The sequence below is a fragment of the Condylura cristata genome, unplaced genomic scaffold, assembly GCF_000260355.1.
Source record: "Condylura cristata isolate star-nosed mole 26May11 unplaced genomic scaffold, ConCri1.0 scaffold00021, whole genome shotgun sequence".
Classification (NCBI taxonomy): domain Eukaryota; kingdom Metazoa; phylum Chordata; class Mammalia; order Eulipotyphla; family Talpidae; genus Condylura; species Condylura cristata.
The window spans coordinates 12535310-12561795 of record NW_004567122.1 but is presented as its reverse complement, the minus strand read 5'-3'; the positions used below and the strand labels follow the sequence as shown (position 1 = coordinate 12561795).

At 44.7% G+C, this 26486-nt stretch overlaps 1 protein-coding gene across 1 annotated transcript in view; it reads left to right on the top strand.

Moving 5' to 3' along the window:
• Window positions 1–5172: 5172 nt before the first annotated feature.
• The window catches only part of SEMA6A (sema domain, transmembrane domain (TM), and cytoplasmic domain, (semaphorin) 6A), a 68921-nt gene continuing 47607 nt past the window's right edge, over window positions 5173–26486 (top strand). The window contains exons 1-9 of the mRNA XM_012727947.1: window positions 5173–5272; window positions 7411–7528; window positions 11737–11797; window positions 12779–12841; window positions 13578–13679; window positions 18989–19079; window positions 21876–21995; window positions 22691–22779; window positions 23628–23845. Coding sequence (XP_012583401.1) covers window positions 5173–5272; window positions 7411–7528; window positions 11737–11797; window positions 12779–12841; window positions 13578–13679; window positions 18989–19079; window positions 21876–21995; window positions 22691–22779; window positions 23628–23845 — 962 coding nt within the window. The remainder of the gene's footprint in view (window positions 5273–7410; window positions 7529–11736; window positions 11798–12778; window positions 12842–13577; window positions 13680–18988; window positions 19080–21875; window positions 21996–22690; window positions 22780–23627; window positions 23846–26486) is intronic.

Below are 26486 nucleotides of genomic sequence, written 5' to 3'. Positions count from 1 at the left end.
CACACGCACGGAACTCAGTGAGCCTGCACTCGGCCTGGCTTCCACGGCCTTCTGTTCTTTCGCCCTCATGTCAGAGTTGTGATTCACATTAAAAACCCCACAGTGTGGGCTGGCAGGTGTTTCTTTTCAAATCTTTTCCCTTTGGGAGACAGAGGCCTCCAAAGGTAGAAGCTTAGCTTACCCAGGACGCAGAGGAGAAGCAGGAGGAGACAGGAGAGACCGTCTTTTCCCACTGAAAAGTAAGAAGCCAGTTGCTAATCTGGAGGCTGCTTGAGACTTTTTTTAAAAAAGATTTATCTATTTATGCATACAGAACTGGGGTACAGGCACAGTGAGAGGATTCACCAGAGACAGAGTGGGAAGCAGAACAGGAAGATTGATGAAATACACGGCTGAGGGGAGCAGCGGGCAAGACAGGCCAGTTCTGCTCCGCCATGTGGTTCAGCTCCTGGGCCGGGATCGAACTCGCACCCAAGAGGCCATGGCAGCTTCACGGTGCTGTGTTTTAACCTGCTGTGCCATCGGGGAGGGGTCTTGAGACTTTCTTACGGAATTCCAAGAAAAGCTATCAAAAGACAAATTTCAGTACCCCTGACTTGAGGGCTGGGATTTTAATGTACATTATCTCACCTCCAGCCCTAAGCCATGTCTAACCACACTCCAGGTGAGCAGGCTGACACTCGCGAGTGCCAGCACCTTGCCCAAAGTCCCTGCTAGTGAGCGGAATGGAGGGGTTCAAACCCCAGCTTTTCTCTCCCAGCTCTTTCTGCATAGCATGATTTCACATAGGTGCTTTTAAGCAATTTGAACTCAAGATTTTTTTTTTTAAATTTTATAAGTGAATCATATCAATAAAGCTATTATTTTTTTAAATAATATAATAGTTTCTTTTTAATCATTTTGTGCCTTTTTCCATCTCAGTTGTAATCCCCGTGGGCTTCCCATCACCAAATCACCCTGTGTCATCACCAAAGTCCAGTTCACTTCCTGAACTCAGGTTTGTAAGGCTTCCCACGCGTGTTTCCAAGGAGAGGACAGTCCTCTGCCATTCGGGGTGCCCACTTTGCTGCAGGGTCGGCTGCAGCTTGCGGACCAGCAAAGGCAGATCTCAGGTTCTTTTCTTGAAGAAGTCAGAAATCTGGAGTATTAAATCACTTTTTCCCCCCCTAAACAGTGGTGATTCATTTAGATTTTTTTCTTCTCTGTGAAACAGGTGTAGCCAAATATACCAGCTGGTGGGGGAATGGCTGGGCAAAGCATGAGGCCAGTGTGGGGAAAGTGGAAGGTTTCTATGACTTCTCAGTCCTAGGGACTCTTAAGAAAATAACCTGGGCCTCCCAGCGTGGCGCAGGGGTTAAATCTCAGCGCTATCATGCTATCACCACTGCAGCATGAGTTCGATCCCCAGCCAGGGAGCTGACCCCCATGGCACAGCAGACCTCTCCTGTCTCAGTGTGTTTCAGTCTGCCTGTTCTGCTTCCCAGTGTCTGGTGAATCCTTGCACCCCTCACCTCTGGCCTACACGCCAATTCTTGTATCCATAAATAAATGAAATCTTTTTTAAGCTCAACCTGATTGATCAAAAGTAAGACGTGGCAACTTGTGACCCCCTCTGACTTCACCCTCATTTCCATCTCCACAGATACCCCCTTTACCTCCTGCTTTCCTGACGGAATGACTCTCTGTGTGATCAGGATATGGGATGCATGGAGGGTAGCCTCAGTTATCAAAGAGTCGATCATTTTCAAAAACAATTATCAACAAGAGTACAGCCATGGGATTTCCACACATACCTCCGGGGAGCACCTTTTTTCTCTCCTCAATCTGGAACATCTAAAAGCCTAGTTTCCGGGCCAGGCAGCATTCTGCACGGGCCATTTAGCCAACAGTCACAGAGCACTTATGCATCAAACTTCTGGGCTCAAGTTAGTCTATAAACTCTAGAGGGAAATTACAGTAAAAGAATTTTAGTTTGGATTCAGAATGTATAGAAAGTCAACACAAATCTTGCCCACCTAACTCCCTATAAAGTTGTATAATTAATTTTACATGGAATTAAGCAGTTCTAGTAAACTCACTAAACATCCCTCCTAAAAACTAAGAACATTCTTAAGGTTTTTCATGAACTTCATAGACCGGGGGAAGAAGAGGATTATAACAACAGCGATGGTCTATTTTTTAAAAAGACCACTTTATTTTTTTCTGACTAAGAAAGGTGAGCGAATGAGACAATTAGATGGAAATGAGACAATTAGAAATCAGGCCTAATAAGCTGATTTTGGAAGTGAATGTTTTTGTTTGGAAAGCGCATGTTGACAATCTTCCCATTCTCTACTTTTCGGGGCAGCTGGGTCGGCCTTAAGTCATCCAGAGCCTGTATCAACACAATCGCAGAAAGGAAAATGGACAAATGTCTACAAGCCCTTTCCAGAGTTTTGGAAGTTACTTTAACTACCTTTTTCATTGCATCATCTCAGCTAGTTCCAGATTTTTGAAACCCAGTGTTGGTTTTTATTCTCTTGGGCTGGTGCAAAGTTGCACAGCAAAAGACAGTCCTTGTTCTGTAGGACAGGAGAGGATAACGGGATTGAATAGGGAGCTCTCTGCAAGTAATATCAATGAGAAAATGTATTGTCTACACGTCTCCAAGGTTACCGCTCAAAGTTAAGTAGATAGGGATACAGACTCTCATGGAAGGAGTCACATCTGCAGTTGAAGAAAGTTTCCAAGGCTCACCAGGACGGGGGGCATGGTCCACCCGAGGAGCCAGGACATCTGCACCCATTGGATATACCCATATGTCTCTAACCTGACTATATGATGATGGGAACATGCATGAAACAGCTATTTGTCCTTGCACAGAGCTGCAAGCCTGGAGATATTTAAATAACACGCCTCAGCCGTGACCTTGGCTATACAGGGGTCAACACGAGCCACTGAATTCCATAATAGATTCCTCCATGTTTTGCTGCCAGCTTCTGGGATTGAGAATGTTGCATCTAGTCCATGCAATCTTAAAGCCGAAAAAATTAGAATTGGGAGCTATAATAATGTTATAATAATATAATAATGGAACAGAATGTTGTCTCACTGCCATATAGGGCATTTATACAAAGATGAGTGAAGTGGTACAAGGGTGGAAACTCACTTGTCATGCTGAGAAAAATGATCTCTACAACTAGACGTACAGCCCGAAGGCCTTCTGGAGGATGAAAATGAGCCTGTTGAGTCTCCCTTATTCTCCCATTGCTTGTGGCCATCTCTCGCAGGCAATTCGCTTCTGGATGAGACTATAGTCCTGCTCACAAATCCTCCCTAAAGGTTGCCACTTCCGCTTCCCTACACACTCTCTCATCTACAATACAGCAACAGACAGGTGCCTGGTTTTTTGCTTTACTTACTCTTGTTATTGATTTCTCTTTAATGTTCTACTGAACAGGAGCCATGAGAAGCCAGTAGGGGTACCTCAGAGTTCTTGCCCCTTGGTATCAGCTCCTCCGGCACAGAGAGATCTGGCAAATGAATGAAGGGACTGTGGCTTCTGACCTGCCTATAAATACCTTGTTTATGTCTCTTGGTAATGGATCGCCCTTGTGAGCATGCAATCATTTAAAGTTTAATTTTAATCTGCGCATCAGAGATAGAGATATGGAATGGCTGGGGCTTTCTCTCAACCTGTCTCCCTCTTTGATTTTCAAGATAAAGCAAATTAATTAATGTGCACTTTCCAAATGAAGAAATGATTAAGACCCAGCTGTGTCTGTGAAATTACAAGTTGTGATGCAACACTTGGGACTTGTTAATGCTTTTTTTGGCATGAAGAAGAGAGACATAGGTATCTAATATTAAGTGGTGTTCTAAAAAGCGTAAGTTAGCAGTTTGTTTGCCAAATTAACTTTCAAAGACATCTAAGTTACTAAGTTTGATTTTTCTATGCACAGATCTTAAATGATTGATGGACTGCTGTAAAATAGCTTTGTTCAAAAAAGATGCTCTTTGGCAGGCTACTTCAAAGGCTTTACTTACTGTGGAAAGATGAAAAGATACCCCCATTTTACATTAATTTCCCCGACAGTTCAACACTTATTTGAAATATGCCTGAGAGTGATGAGGTGTTTACTATATTACAAGTCTTCTTTCACGGTATCCAGAAGCCCCACATGGGGTTGCTTTTACTTCTAAGATTTAGGAGAATTTTTCTACATATAAAGAGCATCTTTAAAAAAGCACAGATGGGCAGAACTGTGTTTCTGGCGTGTCTGTTCATTACTATTTCATTGCGAGGTGGTATTTGAGACTAAAATATACAGAGATCTGCTCAAAAAAAAAATCAACAATACCACTTCAGGATATGAATTCAGATTCCCCCTATAGTATTCTTCATAGTACCTGAAAGTGTATAGTTCTTTTTAAACCTAGATTTGTGGTTTTATTTGATTCTAAGATCACTATAGAATATATACACCAGGGGTGAGACTCTCCAATATAAGGTAATGAATGGAAATAAGTGAGCAGATGTGTGTGTGTGTGTTTATAGAGTGGAGGGAGGTACCAGAGGGAAAATGCTCTTTAGGTCAGTATGAGGCAGATACTCTGATTTTTATTTTTAAAAGTTTGCAAGTCACTCGGTTTTTCAATGTTGGCAATCTCTGCAGATTTTTGAAAGATCCTGGGCTGGCTGCAGTTAACATTTGGGGTTGGGGTGGAGAAAGAGAGGAAGCAGGAAGCTTCCTGCTTCTTTGAAGTAGTAACCTGCTGCAAAGAAGAAGTATTTACCTTAAAAAAAGCAGCTTTCTCAGTTGTCCACATTCTTTGGAATGCAGAGTTTAGTAATGGTGACAGAACCACTGATAATGACCTCGAGATGGCTGGGGATGGCTGGGGACGAAGGAACTAAGGCTTTATCTCTGTCTTGTCTGGGAGAAGCTTTGCAAGAGGGCTCAGGTGCACAGGGAGGAGTGAAGGGTGATGGATACAAGCTCCTTATATAAAACACAATAATCAGTGAATTCACAATGGGAAATAGGGAGGGGAGGCCCCTTTCTCTTCAATTGATCTACGAGACCATTTCACTTTATGGAATTGAATATAGCTGACTTGGAAAAAAAAAAATTCCTTCTTTGCTCTTTGGCAGGGTGAAGTAGAGAAATAAAGTCTCCCCGCTGAACTACTATGAGGTCAGAAGCCTTGCTGCTATATTTCACACTGCTACACTTTGCTGGGGCTGGCTTCCCAGAAGATTCTGAGCCGATCAGTATTTCGCATGGCAACTGTGAGTATCCATCACCTCACCCTTCGTCTCTCCCTTTGTGGGCACATCGGCCTGCATGAACCAGCAAAATATAAAAACCAACATTTTAATAAAATAGATCTAGTCTTTTGCCTTGTCCGAGGCAAAGGTCTAATTCAAGTCTGATGGGAAAACGGTTTCCTAATTCTATTCGGGGTTGCTGTGGAGATGCAAATGTGGGCAGCATGTGAGAAACTTCTCAGTACCTCCCATAACGTTTCATTCATTACACGGAGGCCAAGATCATGTCTGAAAACCAGCTTGGGAGAAAATCTCTAGCATTTGGGTATTGCCAGTATTGCGCATTTTCACATGTAATTACTAGCTGGGCGTTGTTACAGCTACACGAGAATAACAAAGTCTCTTTTGGAGTATGAGAGATAAAGATGAACTTTTTGAAAAACAACTTGCATCACTGCTAGACTTGGGTAGACTGATTTTTTTTAATTCACAGAGATCCTATTTTAACTGTTATAACAAGTCTCTCCTGCATTCTGGAGTAGGAAGCAGCATGTGGAGAATTCAGTTTGCTCCTCAAAAGAGGAAGCCCTCCCCGTGAGTGGGATGAAGTGAGTGGGATGAAACAACTGATTTACTACTTTTTTCCTCTCAAAAGCCAAAATATCACAGGAAAGGTGAAAGAGAACCTTCTCCCCAAAGAGCGATTTTCCCAGCAGCTATCCCCAAACCAGCTCTGAACAAACCACACCGAAGGCATTTAACACAAATACGTGGCACTAGCAAAACCGGCCAGCTCCAAGCTGGATGCTCTGGGTTGTAAAATGAGATAATGCGTCTTGAGGATGAGATGCTCATAGCAACCACCAGAGGAAGTGACTGCAGACCAAGCGGTGGAGGCCACGTCCTCATTCTTAGTGACCTAGTCTACCTAAGGGTACCACACCTTAAACAGCATTTCTTTTGCTACATTCTGTATGTGGTGCTCCAGTACAGAAGAGATCCCAGCCCAAATGTGCTTCTGAAAATTCACACTTCAGTAGGCACTCCAACCCCTGATAGCTGAGAAACATGGCTTGATTTAGCAAGCTCCTCAATCATGGGTGAGTGAAAATGCAGCCAGTGGAGGAGACGCACAAGCCAACCCCATAGCAAAGCTGACTGGAGGACAGATCGAGGCTCTGGAGTGAGATGCTAAGGGACTCAGGACCTCGCGGAGGGATCTGAGCATCTGTGTGTGGTGTTCAAGTCGTTCCTTACCCCAACTTTCCGCCAAACTCTTGGCCTTTAAAAAACTGACATATCTTTCCTGCCTACTTCGTTTCTCTGGAGGATTGCCAGGGCTCTGGAGATCGTAGATTGAAAGTCAGAGAGCTTTTTGAGAGGTAGGTGTTTCTAAAGGTCAGCTGTTAGTCCACAGTGCCCATTCTCAGTCAAGGAGAGCTACAGGAGAGGAGAAATGCACTCACTGCCTCTCCAAGCCCGGGAAAATTCCAGAGAGCCCAACTGGCTACACTCCGTTTGACCCTGGCCTGCCAAAGACCCCATTTCTGTGAGATTAGCCAATTGCTTAACTCAAGAGTGAGCTTCCCACAGTTCCTCGAATGCCAACCAACCTAGCTGGGCCGGCCTTCAATAGTGGATTATTCCAACTGGACGCCTGTGGAGACTGTATTTTTCTCCTGGCTCCTGGACGAGGGCTTTTGCCTCCAGACCACATTGCCTCTGCGGTGATTGATGGGAAGGCTGCTTTGAAATAGTTTTGTCCCGAGACAAGATCTTTGGCAGACTGCCTCTCCGGCTTAGACTCTAAAAAGATGAAAAGAAAACCGGGGAAGAAAAGACACCTTCATGGAAAGGGTTCACTCGCAAGCTGAACCCCCAGAAAGAGGGACAAGGCAGCTGCGGTGACCCCTTGCGAGACAACTCCAGGCTCACGGTCCTCTGGACGTGAAGCGTGACCCGCTGGTCCTGAAGGAGCGCCCTGTGATCCCCGCGTTTTCTGGAATCCCAGACCCGCGTGGGAGCGGAAGATGGCGCCGGGGGGTCCCGCCTCCAAGTGGTTTTGTTCTGGGGCCCGCCCCCTGGGGGTTCTCCCCCTGCTGTGAATTCTTGGCTTCATTTTCTTCTCCCTCTCTCGCCCCCATCTCCGCTTTTCACAGATACAAAACAGTATCCGGTGTTTGTGGGCCACAAGCCAGGACGGAACACCACACAGAGGCACAGGCTGGACATCCAGATGATCATGATCATGAACAGGACCCTCTACATTGCTGCTAGGTGAGTGACGCACGCGGCGTCACGTCACGTCGCACGTCACCGCGCCGGAAGCAGTGTTACGTAATGCGAGGGCACTTGCGAATGGGGCAGTCAGCCCTTGCAAGGTTGTGTGTTTAACTTAACGTGGATGGAGGTAGAAGTAACTGCCTATTTTGAAGCTTAGACTCAACCCACTGTTTATCCTGAATGTATATAAAAATATTTACCCACGCACCCAGCAGCGTGCTTCTCTCCTGGATACTTTGTAAACATGTATTAGAGAGTGTGTAGGTGTGCCTAGAGTAAACCTGTTTGTATTTTCACCGAATCTCAAAAAAAAAAAAAAATAGCGATTGCAAAATGTCAGAGTGAAGTTTAAGGCTGAAAAGCATGTTAAGAACACTGCCCAAAAGGAGGTCACACACAGATTTAGGTTTTTGTTTCAAGTCTACACTTAATTTACCTGGACCATAACTTCTCTGGCTATAAGTCAAACGAAAGGTTAAATTACCTGATGAAGTTTTTGGGGTTCTAATGATAACGGGGTTCTAATGATACCTACCCATGGGGGTAGGCAGCTCATTCAAAATAATTCTCAGTGAACAGAGACAGTGAGCAATTATTTTGTGGGATTCCACTGTGGTCCTAGCTGATCATACTGGCAATAAGAAATTGAGATTATGTTTATGATGCCAGTAGAGCTACGAGTGTAGGTCAAAAACAGGTAAACACCACTCAAGTCATTTCAACGCACTCTGATGCTCTGAAATGAGGAACTCTGCAACAAGGAGTAAAACCATTAACTGGCTCCCAACATCCTGCAGTTCCCCTTTTCATTCCAGGGAGCAATGCCAGAACACTTTAAAAATTCTATTTTGCAATACTGTACAGCACACACTGGTAATATGTACTATGTAAATTGCGACTATGGTTGTGAATGCTTTATAAATGTCAATTCATTTAATCATGGGGGAGAAAATCCTATGAGAAGGAGTTGTTATTACCCTCGTGTCTGAGAGGAAGGAAGCAAGGTACAGGGACGGAAGATGACAGGGTCAAAAGAGGCTGGGGAGGAAGTAGGCCTTGCTCTGGAGCCTGCCATTATTCCTTCTACTGCAGCCTCCTGAGCTGTCCAGGTGGGTAGCATTTGTCCTGGGAACAGCACTCACCCAAGAGCATAGTCAGTCACTGTTGGTATTCACTAAAAAGCATTCCAGTGAGCATGCTGCTAGAACATGAGCTCCTTCTTAAATAGTACTTTTCGTTTCCAGAATGGAGCAGGGCTGGAAGATTACATCGGTACCCAATTATCTAAAGGCGGACCAAAATAAATGATTCAACACTGGGCTTGCGAGAAATGGGTTGACTCAAGAATCTCCTATGCATTGTTCACTTTGCCATTGATTTTCTGGAAGGGAAAGGAAAATGGTGGATCTGACTGCCCTGTTTCCCAACAAGTTGATGCCAGCTCTTTGTAGCCAAGGCAGTGTTATCTCCACCCCCTACCCTAAAAAAGAAAGAAATTGGAGGGAAGGAAAGGAGAAAGGCATTCAGCTTTTTAAAACTATAGAACACACTTGTCTTTCTTTAAAAGTCTAGTTTGTGGTCCCTCCCTGGTGGCGCAGCAGGTTAAAGCACAGCACTAAGAAGCTAAAGCCACTTCTGCATGAGTTCGATCCCCGCCTGCCCCGGAGGTGACCCACATGGCGTGGCAGACCTCTCCTGACCCGCCCGCTGCTCCCCTCAGCAGTGTACTTTGTCGGCCTGTCTGTTCTGCTCCCCACACTGTCTCTGGCGAATCCTCTCACCACCCCTGCACCTCTGGCCTGTCCCTCAGTTCTGTTTGCATAAATAAACCAATCTTTTTTTTTTTTAAAAAAAAATCTAGTTTGTAATGAACACCTGAGTAGTGAGAGATTCTTCAGGCTATGGTCCGCCACTTCCCTTCTTCCCTTCCACACACAAGCTTGGAAGCAATCCTCATGAACTGCCACCTCACTCCAGGACTCTCCTGCCCTTTCCATCCCACACTTCCCAGCATTCCCCTGAGAGACCCAGGTTCCCAGGGCAGCAAGTAACACCAAATAACACGATTTAAAGTTAAATCGTCCCCCAGGCTTCAGCCATGCTAACACAATTAAGTGGCACCCACTGAGGCGGAGGGAGGAAACCGGAGGATTAAGTCAGTTTGTGTTCAAATAACTTAATTCAGTAAGAGCAGCACATGGATCCTGGGGTGTACTGCGGGTGACTGGGAATCACCCCCGGCCCTGGAGTGTGGTTTAGTGGGGAGCACTGTTTCTGTTTACTGAGGGAAGTGATCTGGTTAAGTGAAAAAGATGACCGTTGTCCAAAGAGAGATTTTGGTCACAGCATTCCATGTTTAAAGGGTTTCTCAGCTCTTTCTGTCTATGTCAGCCATTGGAAGCCAACTGCAACCCATCTAGAACTGTGGGATTGAGTGCGCTCGATGTCAAGAACCCCTTTCAATTCAGCTTTATTATTATCCATTTTGTAAATTCTTCTCTCTCTCTCTCTCTTTCTTGTTTAATCTCTAAACTGCTAATTAACATAAACAGGCCTTGCCAGAAGGGGGCAATCCAAGAGGCCTGGAGCTGCTGATGCATATTAATCAGCTGTTAATTTACAATTCATACATTCAGTGCCTACTTAAAATTTTGAGGGGAAGCAGGGCAAGGGACAACTTGGAGTTGTTCTCACCCCATACCAAAGTAATAGGCAATTCCATTCCGATAATGAGCCTGACCCACAGCACCGCCAATAAAGTCAAACAAGTAATAAATGAACGCAATAAAACTGCCTTGAAATGAAAGAGCAGTGTTCTGGCATCTGCCAGAGGGGGAAGAACTTCCCCACTGAGTGAGTTCCACTTTCTCCCCCTTGCCACCCTGACACGCACGCACACACGCGTGCACACACGCACACAGCACTCCTGCCTGCGTGCACACGCAGTTCAGTAGCAGGCAAAGGAATCATGTAAGCCAACGGCCTCACCCATTCTTTTTATTTTCACGAAACAGCCTGTTTTGTTTTGTTTCCCCCTGCTGTACTTTCCCTAAAAGCAACAGCAAACAGATTTCCAAAGAACTGGAGAGAAAAATTGAAGTGAATCCTGACAGCAGATAATGCCTTTCTTTCTTCTGTTTTTTCCTTTCTTTTCCCTCCCTACCCCTACACTTTCTTTTAAGCGATGAGGGGGCTTGAAAGCCTGCACAGGAGCCTTGAGGTCCTGAGTTAAAGCTGTGGATAATTTCCAGCCCCAGGACTTCCTGCATTTTAGAAAAAGTCAATGTTATTTCAAGGGAAAATGAGCTGTTTTGCTTTCCCTTTCTAGCCCCCATGTCCCTCCAGTTGAGCGTACTTCTTTTCTTTTCTTTCTTCTGAATTCCAGACAAAAACGCCCTTGTACTCAGCTCACACAGAAGGGGATGTTTAAATATAGTTCCACACCTGAGCTGCTGATTCTGTTTCTCCCCTTCCAGGGGGAGATTGGCAGCAAATTGTAAAGGCAACCGAATTCTCAGCAAAACGGGGAGGTGAACAGAAGCAAGAAATGTAAACGTTATTTAGCTCATGTACATTTTAGACCTTAATTGACCATCATCATGTGAAGGAAAGAGTGGCTTCTGGAAATAATTTTACCTTTCTCATCTTCCATCGTGTCAATCAAATCATCAAAGCTGAGGCTGAAAATATGTTTTCCAAAGAGAGATGGAGATAGATTTGCTTTTTTCTGGGCCCTCTTGATGAACAAATGTGGCATGTTGAATAACAAGTGTTTGGAACGTGGATTTGAAGATATTGAAGCGGCAGGTGAACCCATATGCATCCTGATTTGGGAGCCAAATGAACTTCCAGAGTCCTCTCCCTTGAGCTATATATATATATATATATATATATATATATATATATATATATATATATATATATGTAGATGTTACGATCTGGCAGTAAAGAGACTGTGGACTGTACCACTAAAAGTGTCCCTTCACCACCCCACCCAAAAAATAAGTTGAGCACCTCGTATCAGAAGGTGCCCAATGTGATCTAGAAGCATCTGTTGCAAATGAGTTCATCCCCAGACATAGAAGTCCAGTTTTTCAGTAGCATGATGTGGATTTATCTGCCTTGAATCAAACATTCTCATTTAGGAGAAAATGAACTATCTTGACTCTTGTGTTTGACACTGTGTTACTTTTTTTTTACAGGGACCATATTTATACTGTTGATATAGACACATCACATACAGAAGAAATTTATTGTAGCAAAGTAAGTAACTTTAAACCCTGAAATTAAAGAATTTGGAGTAGCCACTGAAGAGGTTGTGTATTTTAAATGCATTGGTAGAGATGGCATGGCGAAAAATGATTTTGGATATTTTGTAGAATCCTAATTTGGGAATAAATTGGGGCTTAATTCATGTTCACAGTTAGGAACTTCATATTTTATTCATTGAACATGTGTGCATACATGCTTTAGAATTTTAAATCATTCTTTAAATTCCTATAATAAAATATTACCATATTTGTCCTGTCCAAAAAAATATCAATTTTCCCATGTAAAAGTTGCTCCCAGAAATGTTTCATTGTTATGTTTCCAGGTCTTACAGTATTAAGTTTGATTTGACTGTTGAGCTTCAGGAATTTGATCATTATCCTTTTCAAGCACACATAAAATATAACCTAAGCTTCTTTTATAACTCCACATGGAGGTATTTTCATAAAATCTGCCACCAAAGCGGACAATCCCTTCAGTCCCTGAATTTACGTGAAGGAGCCCAACCTGAATTAAATCTTTGTCCACCTCCAGTGAATGTCTCCTTTATGTTGAAGAAAATGACTTCCATATTTTAAGGAAAAAGACCGCTTTATGAAAGTTGATTCATCAAATGAAAGGCAAGGCCAAAGACATGCTTTTTATTAAAATGAGCATAATCTCACCAGCCAATTTGGATACTTCGTGTGAAATTTCCACACTGTTGTTTATTCTTCTTTCCTTCCTCCTCCATCTTTATCTCAAAGAGAAAAAAAGTCGTTTTTGTAGTTTAATGAATAGATAGGCATTCAAAATTAAATGAACATTTCCATCTCTTATCTTCTGTTGTTATGGTGAATTAATCATGGAGAAAGGGTGCGGAAAGCTTTCAATAAATATATGGCCAGCCTCTACTCTCCCCAAGGGAACTCTTATTTCTCAAATCAAATGCAACAACCTCTGGACTCTCATTGATTTCTTTCTTGATCCCTGCAGAAACTGACATGGAAATCTAGACAGGCTGATGTTGACACGTGCAGAATGAAGGGAAAACATAAGGTAGGCAATTTTCATTTTTCCTGCAGCTGCCACTTTTGGTTAAGTTTTGGGCCGTTATTGGGCCGTTATCTCTCGCTGTAGACCGTGCTGTGGAATGGTTTGTGTTAGTCCCTTTTCCCCAGTAATTGCTTTTTCCATCAACTTATTGAGGGCTTTAATTTGCAAAAAATAGTTTGCTTTTAATGTGATGAAACATTACGACAGCTGCCAGAGCTGTCGTGGTGAACTCCTTAGGGATACTGGGGATTATGGACACCAAGCTGGTAGCACCCCCCCCCCCGAGTCTCTCCCCCATTCGCGCCCCCCCTCCCATCTTCTGAGTGCACTCGGGGGGGGGGGTCTGTGGGAGCGCTCAGTTAAGGCTGCATCAGGCACACAGAGGGCTGAGCCTGAACAACACGAAAACACACTTCAGCCAGGAGCCTTTTACATCAGGGGACCCTGGAGCATCTGGCATTAACATTAATATGATGGGAGGTTGGCTCTCCCAGGTCTGCCTTCCTTCTGTGACATAAACACAGAGCCTTCCTCGCTATGCCGTGCTTTCATTTACTGCTCCAAAAGCAATTGTTCTTGTCAACATCATCTTCTGGTTAGTATCAGGAGGAGCCTGAACTTTGAGCGGGCAGACACAGCCACAGCCTGGATCTCGCTGTCAGCTGGTCGTGGTAGATGGGCAAGCAGGGGCTTCTGCATCAAGTGGGCTGGATACCAACGAGTCTGACTTATTTTCCAGGACGAGTGTCACAACTTTATTAAAGTTCTTCTAAAGAAAAGCGACGATACCTTGTTTGTCTGCGGCACTAATGCCTTTAACCCCTCCTGCAGAAACTATAAGGTAAGCACCGTCCTGCCTGCCGGAACCACCCAGCCAGGAGGTATTTCATGATTTGCTGTGACTGTGCCTGCCATAGCCTAAGAGGCCTGCTCAGACGCCACCCGGTTCCTCTCGCGTGTCCCACGTGAGCCATCCTGAGCAGGCTCCTGAGCTTCCTGATGGTCCAGGATTGGCTGACAGATCTTTAAAGAGCCTACCCTGTCAAGGTCATTTCTCCAACATCCTGTCCCTTACTGTTCAGAATCCCAACATGCCTCACACTGTGTCTTGTGGATTCCCTCACTGTTTCTCCCTCTCTCCTACCCTACCACTCCTCTCTGAGCACAGAAACACACCTATAGCCTACATGATTCCTATTTGGAAGGTATCTCAAAAGCATTCCGTCGGAAACTGTATTTTGCCCTAGGTGAGGTTTTGAAGAGCAAAGGAATTTCATTTCATCTAGCACTGAGCTTATTTGTCCATGGCCTTACTTGCTGTGGCCTGCAGGCAGGTGGCCAAAGAGGTGGTGCAGCTGGTTAGTCGCCAGGAAGCGACAGGCAACAGAGGCGTTGCCGCAGAGGCTGTGATGTGAGCTCATGCGAGCTCCAGGCTCCACAGACGTTAGCTTTCTTCACCCCTCCTCTTGGCCACAGTCTGATTCAGCAAACACAGACCACATTTCTCTCAACACCAGGCTTTGGGGTTTGAAGACAAACAGGAGGCCTTCATCTTTGGGGGAGCCAGAGAGGGAGAAGAAGTCCACGGTGGCTGCCATGCCGACATACGCAAAGCATTATGAAAGCGCAACAGGGAACTTAGCCTGAGACGAAGCATCAGGAGAAGCTTGCTGGAGTGGGAGACAGCCTCTCTCGCTGGCATTCCCAGCCACTCCTTACACAGGGAACATCTTCACCCCCAACCCTGAACCCCAGATTGTCCAGAACCTGAGAGGTTCTGCTCCCAGAGAGGTCCTCCATTGGATTTCTGGGGTCTATAGCAGATGAGATAAAGCCTTCCTTGGTCAGGAAGCAGCAGCTAGCCAAATTAAGCAAGAAGGGATTTCAGGCAGGGGGACCGCATGAATGAAGGCACTGAGTAAAACATACCACGTACAGAGCTGGAGAAGCTCCATTTGGTTCTCAAGTACTGGACTGTAAAGCGCAAAGTGATAATAAAAATGAGTCTGGAGAGAAAGGTGGCCCCAGAGACGAAGGGAAGAGAGAAGATTCAGGAAATACTTAAGTGGAGATAAGCCAGCAGGATGAGGAGAGGGAGGGGTTAGGATGAGCGGCGGGCCATCACCACTGAGCTGGAGTGTGGGAGGAAGGCTGGGGCCGGGGGCGGGGGCACACTGAGTGTGACTGGCCGCGGGCAACGGTGGTGTCTCTGGCACACGCACAGAGAAGTCGACAGGAAGACGGAAGAGCAGGCCTCCTGATGGAGGGGGAGTGCAGATATGGGTTCCAGCAGCATGAACTGGGGCATCCCTCACCTTCTTGTGAAGTGCCAAGTCCGAGGAAAGTAAAGATGGGCCCATACCAGAGTGAGTCTTTGGTGTGACAGTCTGAAAAGACTCTGCCTGTCACTGACGGAGAGGCGCGTCCTGGAGTCTCGGGCTCACCTTCTGTCTTCCACTTGGGAACTCCCAGCAGCACCGGACTAGGGTGGGCCAAGGGAGGTGCATGTCTCCAACTCCCGCTGTAAGGGGCCACCCCCAGATCTCAGTAGTCAAGATAAATGTCATTTTTGAAATTGTATTTTTTTTTAAAGATTGTATTTATTTATTTATACAGAACTGGGGTACAGGTCAGAAGCTTAGGGGCGGTGAGAGGCTTCACCAGAGACAAAGTAGGGAGCAGAACAGGCAGATCAAGGAAGTACACCAATGAGGGGAGCAGCGGGCGGGTCAGGAGAGGTCTGCCGCGCCATGTGGTCACCTCCTGGGCAGGCGGGGATCGAACTCATGCAGAAGTGGCTTAAACTTCTTACTGCTGTGCTTTAACCCGCTGCGCCACCAGGGAGGGCCTTGAAATCGTATTTTTAAAGATCCAAATGAATGCCAAAAAATCCTGTCGTCAAATACTGAAGTTACACGGAAGCCTTCATTCCTGACCAAGGCAGCCAGGCCGATCCAATGCTCATGTTCGCCAGTCACAGCATTCGTTGAGGTTCCGACTTCAGTTCTCCCACTTAACATTCCACCCCTGTTTGGTACTGTTTGGACTTACTAAGATGAATGCTTCTAACACATCGCAAGGAATCCCCTAGCCGGAAAGCTATCTTTTATGACAAACTGCAGGTTTCCTTGGCAAGGCGATACACAGGCAGCCTGTTGTGGCTGCCTGTGTTCCAGTCCCCAGACGCCTCACCTGTAGTGAGACCTGTTGCTTGTTTTAGCCATACCTGCTGAGACACGTTCCAGAAGCCCAGGCCTCTCGGAAACCACAGACAGATTCTTCCCACGCAGTCCCCATCTATATGACCTGACTGTAAGATACAGGACATGGTGTACATGACCGCAGGGGGGATGGACTGCCTCTCTGTTAAGGACTCTGTTTCCGGGATCAGGACCAAAGGTTCCAAGCAAAACCCAAGATCCACCTTCCATTGAAAAGCTCAAGTGTCACAGTCCAAGAAGCAGCAAGTTGATGAGACCAGCTTGAGCAGAACAGGGACAAATTTTCAATCTCTTCCTTCTGCCTCGAGCCCTAATTTATGCACCTTTTCTAATAGAAGTAGGTAAATGTGCTAAAGATGATCTGGTGAAGGATTCTGTAGGCGACCCATTGTGAATCTCAAGCTGTATTCCTTTCCTTTACCTTTTCCTTCCTGTTACCTCTTGACCTTCTGCAAAAATCACACCGATTCGTTGTATAATTATCTGCACTCTGTAGTGAGTTAACTCCCTGGAGGCTGCTGTTAAAGTCTGAGATTCGATGACTAACACGGATTAGTTCCAACTTCATGGAAGGTGGGGTTCACCTGGGCCCTGTTTTGTCCTTGGACCTCTCCAGACTCACAAACCCCTGCTTTCATTCTTCACTCCTTCCTGCCTTGGACGAGCCACGAATGTGGCCACTTTTGAGAAGCAGGTGCATTTAAAAATACAGATCCCCACTGCCAGGACCACAGACCACCTTGGTTGGGATAAGGGTACCTACTTTGCTTTGCTGCATCCTAAGATCACTTCCAAATTTTTGCCTGCCCCGCAGAGCACAAAGTCAGTCACATTTCAACGGGAAGCTCTTTGTTGGGATAAAATATCAGAAAAAGGCTTTTCATACAAATGTGGCTGAAAGAGTACATTTGCTTTAAGGATATCTGACTCGCACATCTTTGCCTACAAATGTTTTTAATGCAATAGCTTTATATGACTCTCACTGACAGTTTAAACAAATAAGTGGCTTCCAGGGGAACCATATCAAATCGAGCGCAGTCAGAAAAGGGACAGTCATATCCCTGAAAAAAATGATCTCTGGGAGTTCAGAACAACAGAACTGGACGACGCAACTGTCCAGACAGACCCTTGCTCCTTCCTCCTGGGTGATGACCCAAAGCACCATTACTTAAGGCACCTTAAATTTAGTACTAAAGACCTTTCTGTCCAGCCTCAGTACCAGTTCTCAGATCTCTAGCCAAACTGTGTAGCTGCCAAGTGGTAAACAAAATACCCTTAAACTATAAAGAAGATCGAACCACAGAGGACTGTATAAACATGAATGATGCACAGATCAGGTACAGACTCAAGGAGCTGTGATTTTACATGCTGTGGAGTCCCGTGGTGTAAGGAAGGAAAGAAGGCAACAGGAGAGTGAGTCCTCCCTCGGCAGGGTCAGTAGCTTCTTGGAACAAAGACTTGAAGCAAAAAGGTTCAGGAAGTCCATCCTAGAATGATGTTTCATTCAACATCGCCTGGGATTTTGTTTTTCCTCATCACATTGTAAGGAACCAGCATTCAACAAAACAACATCAATGGGGGGGCCTGCTGTCTCTCACAGACAGGTTGACCTCTGACTGTGGTGGGTCATTCTCAATAGACCCATAACAGTGAGAGTGGGTCAGTGTCGGGTTGTGTTGCTTGGGATGACACAGTCCCACCTGGTCATGCCTCTACCCTCTCTATGACTAGTCTTGCAATTCTCTACTGGGTTTTCTGTATCTAGGAAGGGAAAGTAGAAAGAGAGGCAACTCTTGAAAGATACTTGCACAATGTTAAGGTAGTGCCTGGCCTTAGCCTCACATTCCACTGGCTGAGATTAGTCATGGGGTCACACCTGACTGCAAGGGAAGACGGGAGGTGGAGCTTAGTGTGATGTGGAGGAAAGGGAAGTAGAAGTCTGAATAGCTAACAAGGCTTTGCCCCACCCATTATGCCTATGAGGTCAGGCAGACAACTTTTGGGAGCAAAGCAAGCAGGGCTTAGCTATGTCCAGTGGGTGAAAGGAGCCTGGTGCTGGGGCTCATTTCCTCAGCTGCAGCTCGCCACTGCCACTCAGGCAAGAAGGACTGAGTTGACTTTCAATTCAGAAGAAGCAAGAAATCCAAGTTTTCATGAACAGTCTTCCCACTGAAACCAGCATTAGTTTCTTTCTTTTTGTTTTAATACGGTGTGATGGCCAAATAAAACTGACTTATAACCTCTAACATACAAAAATGAGGCCTGGGGTAAGCACCAATAGGTGGATGTCCAATAGCAGCCCCATGCCTCGCTACCTCTGACCTGTGTGTGCACCTCAGCTTCTCAGCGCCTCTTTCTCATCCATACCATGAGAGACTCCAACACATTTCTGAAGTGCAAAAGGCCACTTGAGAGCTGGCAGTTGATGCCATACTGTTCTGCCAGCTAACCCCAGGAAAAATTCCAGTGTCTTCTTCTGGGATTTAACCCACAATGACAGAACTCCTCAGGCAAAACAAAACCAAAACCTGAAGTCATTCTCTATAGGGTTTATGACTCAACAGGTAATTCAGGAGGGAGTGATGGAGGAAGAGAAGTAAGTTTTCGCCATGATTGCCTCAGAAATTCCTTTTCCAAGATGCTTAATTCTAGATCATTCCAAAGGCTAGGGGAATCTAATTACTGGAATGGCGCAAAATCAATCAGACATGACTGAATTCAGACACTGAGCTGTAGAACCCTGGTCAAGTGACTCACTCTCTCTAGACCTCCAATTTCCTCATTTGAAACCAATATGTTTAATCTCAAGAGAATTAGAGGATTACTCGCATTGGACTTGCTTAAGCATGTGAAGCTCTTTACAAATATTAGTTGCTGTTACTAATGTTGGTGATGGTTGTTCCTAATTAAGTGCTATTATTTCATTTAGATGGATACTTTGGAACCTTTTGGGGATGAATTTAGTGGAATGGCCAGATGCCCGTATGATGCCAAACATGCCAACGTTGCACTGTTTGCAGGTAAATGACCTGATTTCTCCTGGTTGCATTTGCTTTGCGTGCTTAGTCTGTCACTGCGGAACTGCTCTGGAGAATTCGCAGAGTCACAGTTCTACTTGGAGTCTCTGGTGAATACTGTAATTAAGAATGTCTTTTCCATTTGAGGTTAGTATAGAAAGTGTACTTTTGCTTCTTAAAAGCAGTCTTTGCCACGCTTACCCATGCATCTGTGACTTCCAAATGGATCACAGCTTTGTACTTGAATTTGTGACCTACCAGTGTGAGGCCATGTCTGGGCTCAAATAACAGAAAATCTACCTCAAACCAGCAATGTGGGTTTTGTACTTAATGTGGGGTAGACTTTTAGGTTAGTCTGGTTCAGCAGACTATCCAGGATGAGTTCCTTGTCGCGACTCTGCTCTTTCACTTTGTTCTGCTAGTGGGATTTGCTACTTCACAGTCACAGGATGGCTGCCTGCCCCAAGCACAGCTATGTTTACCTCCCCACACACAGAAGGCAAAAGGGAAGACACCAAAGGAAGCTTCTAGAAGCTCTGAGAGCAGTGAGGCCACATATCCACAGATTTGCAACAAACCGTCATCAGTATCACTGACCTAATTAGGTGACATGCCTGTCTCTGATAGAATGACTGCAGTAACTGAGGGATGATGCTGATCAATTTTACCCACACGCCCCCTTCCCTTCCCGCCCTTTCTTCCACCGCAAAGGATAAAACACAGCAAGCAGCAAGTAAGCCATCATTTTCAAGTGTGTGCGTGTTTTAATTAGGAAGTTATTTAGGAATTCATTGCCAGCTGTGTATGTGGAGGTGGGTGGAGGCAGAAGTGCTGGTATAATAGTGATTGCTATAGCATATAATAAAGCAGTTAGCTAAAATGCCATCGCAACAGCTAAAAACTGGTACATCCTAGCTAGATGAGGAACACTAGGGCTTTGATGATGAAACAAGATTAGCTCCTCAAACTGCTTTGCACTCAACATGTATCATCCATCTGTGAACCTGAATATGTAGCCACAGATTGGAGAAGAGGCTTGTAAGCGAGTTAAAAAGAAAAGGCTACGTGGGTCCTCCCTGGAATGGAGAACACGGTGTTACTGGGAAAGAGCATTGTAAGAAACAGTCTCGGAAGCCTCTTAGTCAGCAAGAGCAGGAGCGAGGCCAGTAGGAAGAGTACTTGTGAATATATTCTCAAGTGCGTAACTTCCACCAGCGCACTGTTCTGACACTTGAACCTGCATCGGTTGGTTCCCTCGAGGATGTGGGCTGCAGTGGTGAATTTAAATTGCACCGTAAACTCAAAGGAGGACTTGTAGCCTGAGGTACAGGGACAAGTATTTCCTAAGGGCGCCAACCTTCCAGAAGCTATGCAGATCAAGGCACACGAGTTGATGCGGTGCCTGCCCTGAGGCCCCCCTTCCGTGGTGTATTTCAGTAGTTTTTCTTTGGCATGTTTGAAATCTCATAAAAGCTCAGTCCTTATTTATAGAAGATACTTGCCATATTGAATAGTTGTCATATTAGCAAAAGTGGCAAAATAGTGCCCTGTTTTACAAACAGAAGTTCTTGTGAGGAAACCAACGCTGGATGTAAAACAAAAAGTACTGGCGAGGAGCAGGTGACATAGGCATGCACACATACACACAGAAAGGCTTACTGCCCGCAGTTTAAATCTAATCAACACAGTCAACACTTAACTTATCTCTGGCTGCAGATATCAACCTGCTCTAACTTGGGCCTGAGTAAATTCCAGTGATCCTAAGACCAAAAGTAGACATCAAGAACTTTGCTTCCATATGTCTGGAAAAGCTTCTTGGGGAAAAAAGAACATGATTATGTCACACACAAGGGGAAGAGCTTAAACGATGTGTGTAAATCACTTTGATGCACAGATAATGAAGATGTGTAACCATTATAAATGACCCAAGGAAGTCATTTTTTACTCTGAATATAATGATTGTTTTGGTGTCATCTGCATAGATTTCACTATTCTAGAACATTCCCCTTTGTTTTTTTCTGTGCAGATTTTTGTTGTGCAGGAAATGAACTGAAAGGATGAATCCTTAATTCTCTTTGTTCTCTTCTGCCTTGGCTGTACCCTCAAGCATGTCCCCCAAAACACACCCAGTTTGAACCCGGCATCCTCCTTCCCCTTATTTCTGTGTCAGCATCTCGTTTATCAAGAATGCTTTCAGTTCATGACTTTGGAAGCACTGGAGCAAACGTCTCTTTATTTAAGGTAGATTGGCATGGCTTAGTGGCTCTCATGAGTGACTGATTCTTGGGTATATGTAGCAATTTCACCAGCTTTTTTTTTGCTAAGGATTCCCCTCTTCCTCCCCCTCTTCTCACCTGTTCGGGCTGAAGACTCCATTTCTTCTGCTTATACTTAAAATTTCTGGTGATACGATCAGCATCTATCTTTCCACAGGCTCCCACCTAATCCACTTTACCACGGTGTGGTGGCAGTAGCCGTGTCCAAGGGACCCTGGCCTTGAGGTCTCAGTCAAGGTCCATCTAATCAAGTGAAGCGCACACCATTTTCACTTACCCTGTTCCCTGAGCTGCTGCTGCTTAGAAATTGCCATGCAATTTAAAAATGAAAAATGTTTCATCTCTCGTGATCCCAATTTAAAATGGTTAGAAATGTGGGCCAAGTATTTTCCCAGTGACTCTTGGATTTTTCCCCACTTGTCCTATCTTATTTGCCTGATGCAGGGAAGCAATCTGGGGGGTGTCTTTATTATCCCACCATCTTGCTCCCAGCCCATTCGCCTCTTCTCTGTTTTCTTCTAAGATGGAAAACTGTACTCGGCCACAGTGACTGACTTCCTTGCTATCGATGCTGTCATTTATCGGAGTCTTGGAGACAGCCCAACCCTACGGACTGTCAAGCATGATTCAAAATGGCTGAAAGGTGAACAAACAATTAACAGAGAAAATGTGGGGGAGGGGAGCATACCTTGAAGGAGATTTTGGCAAATCGGACTATAGTTTCATTTTTTAGTAATAGCTTCTGGCAGACAGGAAGGTGGAAATTGCATCTTTTGCCTCAACTGATTTATTTGCCTTCCTTTTTCACTTCCAGTGAGTTTCTACAGAATGAACAAAACTACCACCGCTAGTACAACAGGGTACATTATATTCATCTTTCTCTGCCTTAAACTCTCGTTCAGAGTCCCACATAAAGAGAATTGAACATTTCATTCATGAAAGGAATCGGGGGAGTGGAGGTGGTGGGGAACAGTAAGGAAAAAAAAAAAAGGCAGCTATTCACAACCTTCTCTGAGTCAGGGTTGACAAGGAGATGTGTACAAAATCCTTTCTGTAATATGTGCATTCCGTTGTGGAAAATAAAATTACAGGAGATGCGAAACTCATTTATTCTCCATTGTTAATTGCAACTGCTTCTGAAAGATATAATTTGTAGGCTTGAATGCTCTCTGAAATCACCAGTACTTGCCTGTGTGAAGTCATTAGAAATGGTTAGTGTTAAGCAAATGTCTAATGGCCCTACATTTTTAATTAATAACATGTCTTGGGTCGCAACTGATTGAAGTTCCTTTAACTCTGTGTGACATGTCACCAATTAACGTGCCCGTCTGTCCACAGAGCCGTATTTCGTACAAGCAGTGGACTATGGCAACTACATCTACTTCTTCTTCAGGGAAATAGCGGTGGAGTATAACACCATGGGGAAGGTAAGAAGGGCCCCCCGTTCGCTCTAGACTCTTGTTGCTGTGCGTGATCTTGAAATGAGCACCAGGTATCTAATCACGAGTCAGCACTGTGAGCAGATTCAGCCTCAGATGGGTGGGCCTCACAGTCCTGTATGCATTCTTCTAACACTCCCTCTGAAGTATTTCTGTTGAGAATTTAATTGACAGATGGGTGGTTGATTTCATACCGAGTGTTTGTGTTCTCTTGAGATATGGTTTCCAGATACATTCAAGAGGTTTTCTTTTGAATATGGTCCCCCCACCAGAGACAATAAATACCCAGTAGCTTTGCACAAACGGAATTCCGAATTTTTGTCTTTATTGCAAGAAGCCATAGAACACTTAGTAGATGTCCATTTCCTTATGTCTACCAGCGAGTAGATCAAGGTCACTAAGTCGAGGGCACAGATTCAGTATTGGGGTGGCTCGCACCATCAGAGGAATTCAGAATATGAGATGCAGGGCCCAGAGGCAGTTCTCGAGGATGGCAGCGAGGCGCATACAAAGTGTGCTTTTGTTTGAGGAAATAAAAAGCTAAGCAGTCTGTATGGAAATGAGTTTATGTGGCTGGGAGCGGATCCCCTGAAGGATTTATGGCTCTGGATTAAATGCCACAGCCTTATCTTTTAAAACACGCTGTTGCAAGGCTGAGTTCCTCTCTGCACCAACCCCCCCAACCCCGCCTCTTTTTTTGCTACTGATTTTAGAAACACCGGATTAAATTAAGCACCTTGTTGTTCTGCTTCTATTTTCAAAGAAAGACAAATTCTGCTACGATCTCCTGGAAATCAGAATGCATCTCATTTTCCCTGGGTGTTGTCCCTCTGCAGGTCGTCTTCCCCAGAGTGGCTCAGGTTTGCAAGAACGACATGGGCGGCTCGCAGAGAGTCCTGGAGAAGCAGTGGACATCCTTTCTCAAGGCGCGCCTCAACTGCTCCGTACCCGGAGACTCTCATTTCTACTTCAACATCCTGCAGGCGGTTACCGACGTGATTCGTATTAACGGCCGTGATGTTGTCCTGGCAACCTTTTCCACGCCTTATAACAGGTAACCAGAGCCTGGCCGTGTTGACCTAATTGGCTTTTCTTGGCATACTTTTCCCAAGGGTTCCCTTCTCACACACCAAATTCTCAACTGCCAGCAAAATGCCGCTCGCTCATTGTAGCTAAGAAGCACTTAACACTGTTTTCATTAACAAATTAACAGTCATTTCTAAGTATTATTAGATCAGATTAATAAGGAAAGAAATTTGAAAAATTATGACAACATCTTCTGTTTATATTCCTGGCATATAAACACGATGCGTGTGCTATTTCTAAATGTCTCCAGTAATCCTTGAAACAGAATATTGTGGCCTTCTCTTTACACTAGAGGAAACTGAGCACCTCTGAACCACTGGTCCAGGTAGTCAACAGATGAAAAGCAGCCTTGGAACTCAAGAATGGTCCCCTCTTCCTCTCCTAGGTCAGCTAATCTTCCATTTGACTTCTCATATTTCTCTCTCTGGATCGGTAACTTCTGACATAGAAACACTGGAAACTTCCTAAAATGCTACAGAGTGAGATTTGGGACTGAGATGAGTCTGTCCTGGACCCCCCTTAGGGGATCACTCTATCAGGGGACCCAAATCCCAACCACAGCATCGCTCTGGCTCTGCAGACTCCAGTGAGGAGCTAAGGCATCATGCGCTGGACCATGCAGAGCTGAGTTGGCTCAGTGTATTCCACTCCTTGCCTTTATTTAAGCTAAGACAGTAATCAATCAAATTATGCACCACTAGTTGGTCCTGGAGTGGTGGAAAAGCGTAGAAATTAAAGAATGGAAGGTCCACACTAGGTTTCCTGGTTCTCTCTCCCAGACTGCCAGGAATCTGGACATGGTCATGAAGTCTTAAGAGCATGTAGCTTCATTTCTGTGTAGCACTCTGAATGTTTGACGCTACTTTTCTCTTGACCTCCACTGCTTTGCTTTGCGTTAGATATTTCACAAAGAACTTGACAAGTCTAGATGGCAGATGCCTATAGTATGAGATTGGAAGGTAATATCTCAAAAAGAAAAAATGCTTGAGAATTGGGAAAAGCCCAGAACAGTGCAAGCTGAAAGATGAAATTGCATTCCTCAGTTCTATAGAGGGTAAGAGTCAAGAGTTCCCTACTGAAAATAGGTGAAAATATGAACCCAAGCTACAGCAAGAATTATGCGCTCAGATTTAAGTAAGCTTTCACTATAGGCAGGGATTTTTAGATGTGAGAATAGAAAAGATATAAAAAGTCAGGTCCTGACTGTTCCTACTTCAGTACCAATCCTATGAAGGACTGTTGAAGAAAGAATACGTACATGGAAATGCAAGGGCTAGTGGAATTTCCAATTTCTTTGTTTTGGACAGGATGAGTTACTTTGTGATTACAATACAGGAAGAGGTTTCTATGTACTATAGTTATTTCATTTCAAGAATTTTCTTAAAAGGGACCTAGCTAACATCCATATTTTGAGGAAAATAGTAAATACACACACGCCTAGTTCATCTGTACATCATAGTCCCTCTCTGATTTTACTGCTGTTTTCATTGTTCTCCTCCCCACCCTTCCCTCACGGACACTAACTAGGTCATATGACTGTGGTTCCTTTACATGCTTCTCTTTGCTTTGGGGGGGTAAAGAACAAGTTCCTAGGCATGGCATGCACCCCTTGTGACTGGACCAGTTTCCTCCACTTCACAGGCCCACTGAGGCTAAGTGTGATTCTGGAACACAGTCGGCTCTTGTGGGTACAGTGGCACAGCCCATATCTGTTTGCCCTCTGGGCCCCTGTGGCTGCTCCAAGTCTCAGCTTATGTTCCTGCTCATGGGACCTTGGGCATATGCTCTTACAGATTGTTCTGGATTATTATGAGTGGTAGTAGTAGTTATTGTTGTTGTTCTTATCAGCACTGCTGTTATTGTTGGTGTGATTTGTCTCCACACTGAACTTGAGTTAACTAAGAGCAGGACTCTAGTTACTGAGCATTTTCTCCTGGAGATTATAGATTTCACAAATACATGCTGAGTGAGCGGGTGGGAAGATGAAAGAGAAGAAGAGGTAGTAAATCAGGGAGGGAAGAAGAAAGGATTTCACAAGTGATTTCAGCCTTGGGAAGGTTATAAACTCAAGGGTGTCTTTAGTTGTTACGAGGTGCCTCATAAAATACCTCAACCAACATTTATCTTATTTTTCTTAATATATAAATACGTAGACCTACTACTTGTAGGAAAGGGAGGTGTGAAAAGAGTCTCCTCAAATTAAATGTATAATGTAGGCTTCAGAAATTCCCAAAACAAATGGTGCATCACTGCCCTGTAGACTCAATTCTGTGAAATGTATATGAGGCACCTTCAAATTCACCCCGCTACCTTTTTTACACTAACTTTCTAATCTCTCTTTTTCTTGCTTTATTGGTTATAGGTAATAATTGCATTAAGAAATTAAAAGTGGTGTAAAATTCTCCTAGTCATTTATTTAGGGATTGTCATAGTCTGTGCACAGTTGCCCCATCAGGGCTCCGAGAAACTTCTCGGGCCTGCATGGTATCCCCACGTGACCAAGCCCAGCCTTGCCGTAGCTGCCTGTTCTGTGCAAAGCTGCACCACCTCAAGCCTGATTAAAACTCTTGGCCAGCTGGGGCCTGCAATTTATTCGATCAAAATCGAGG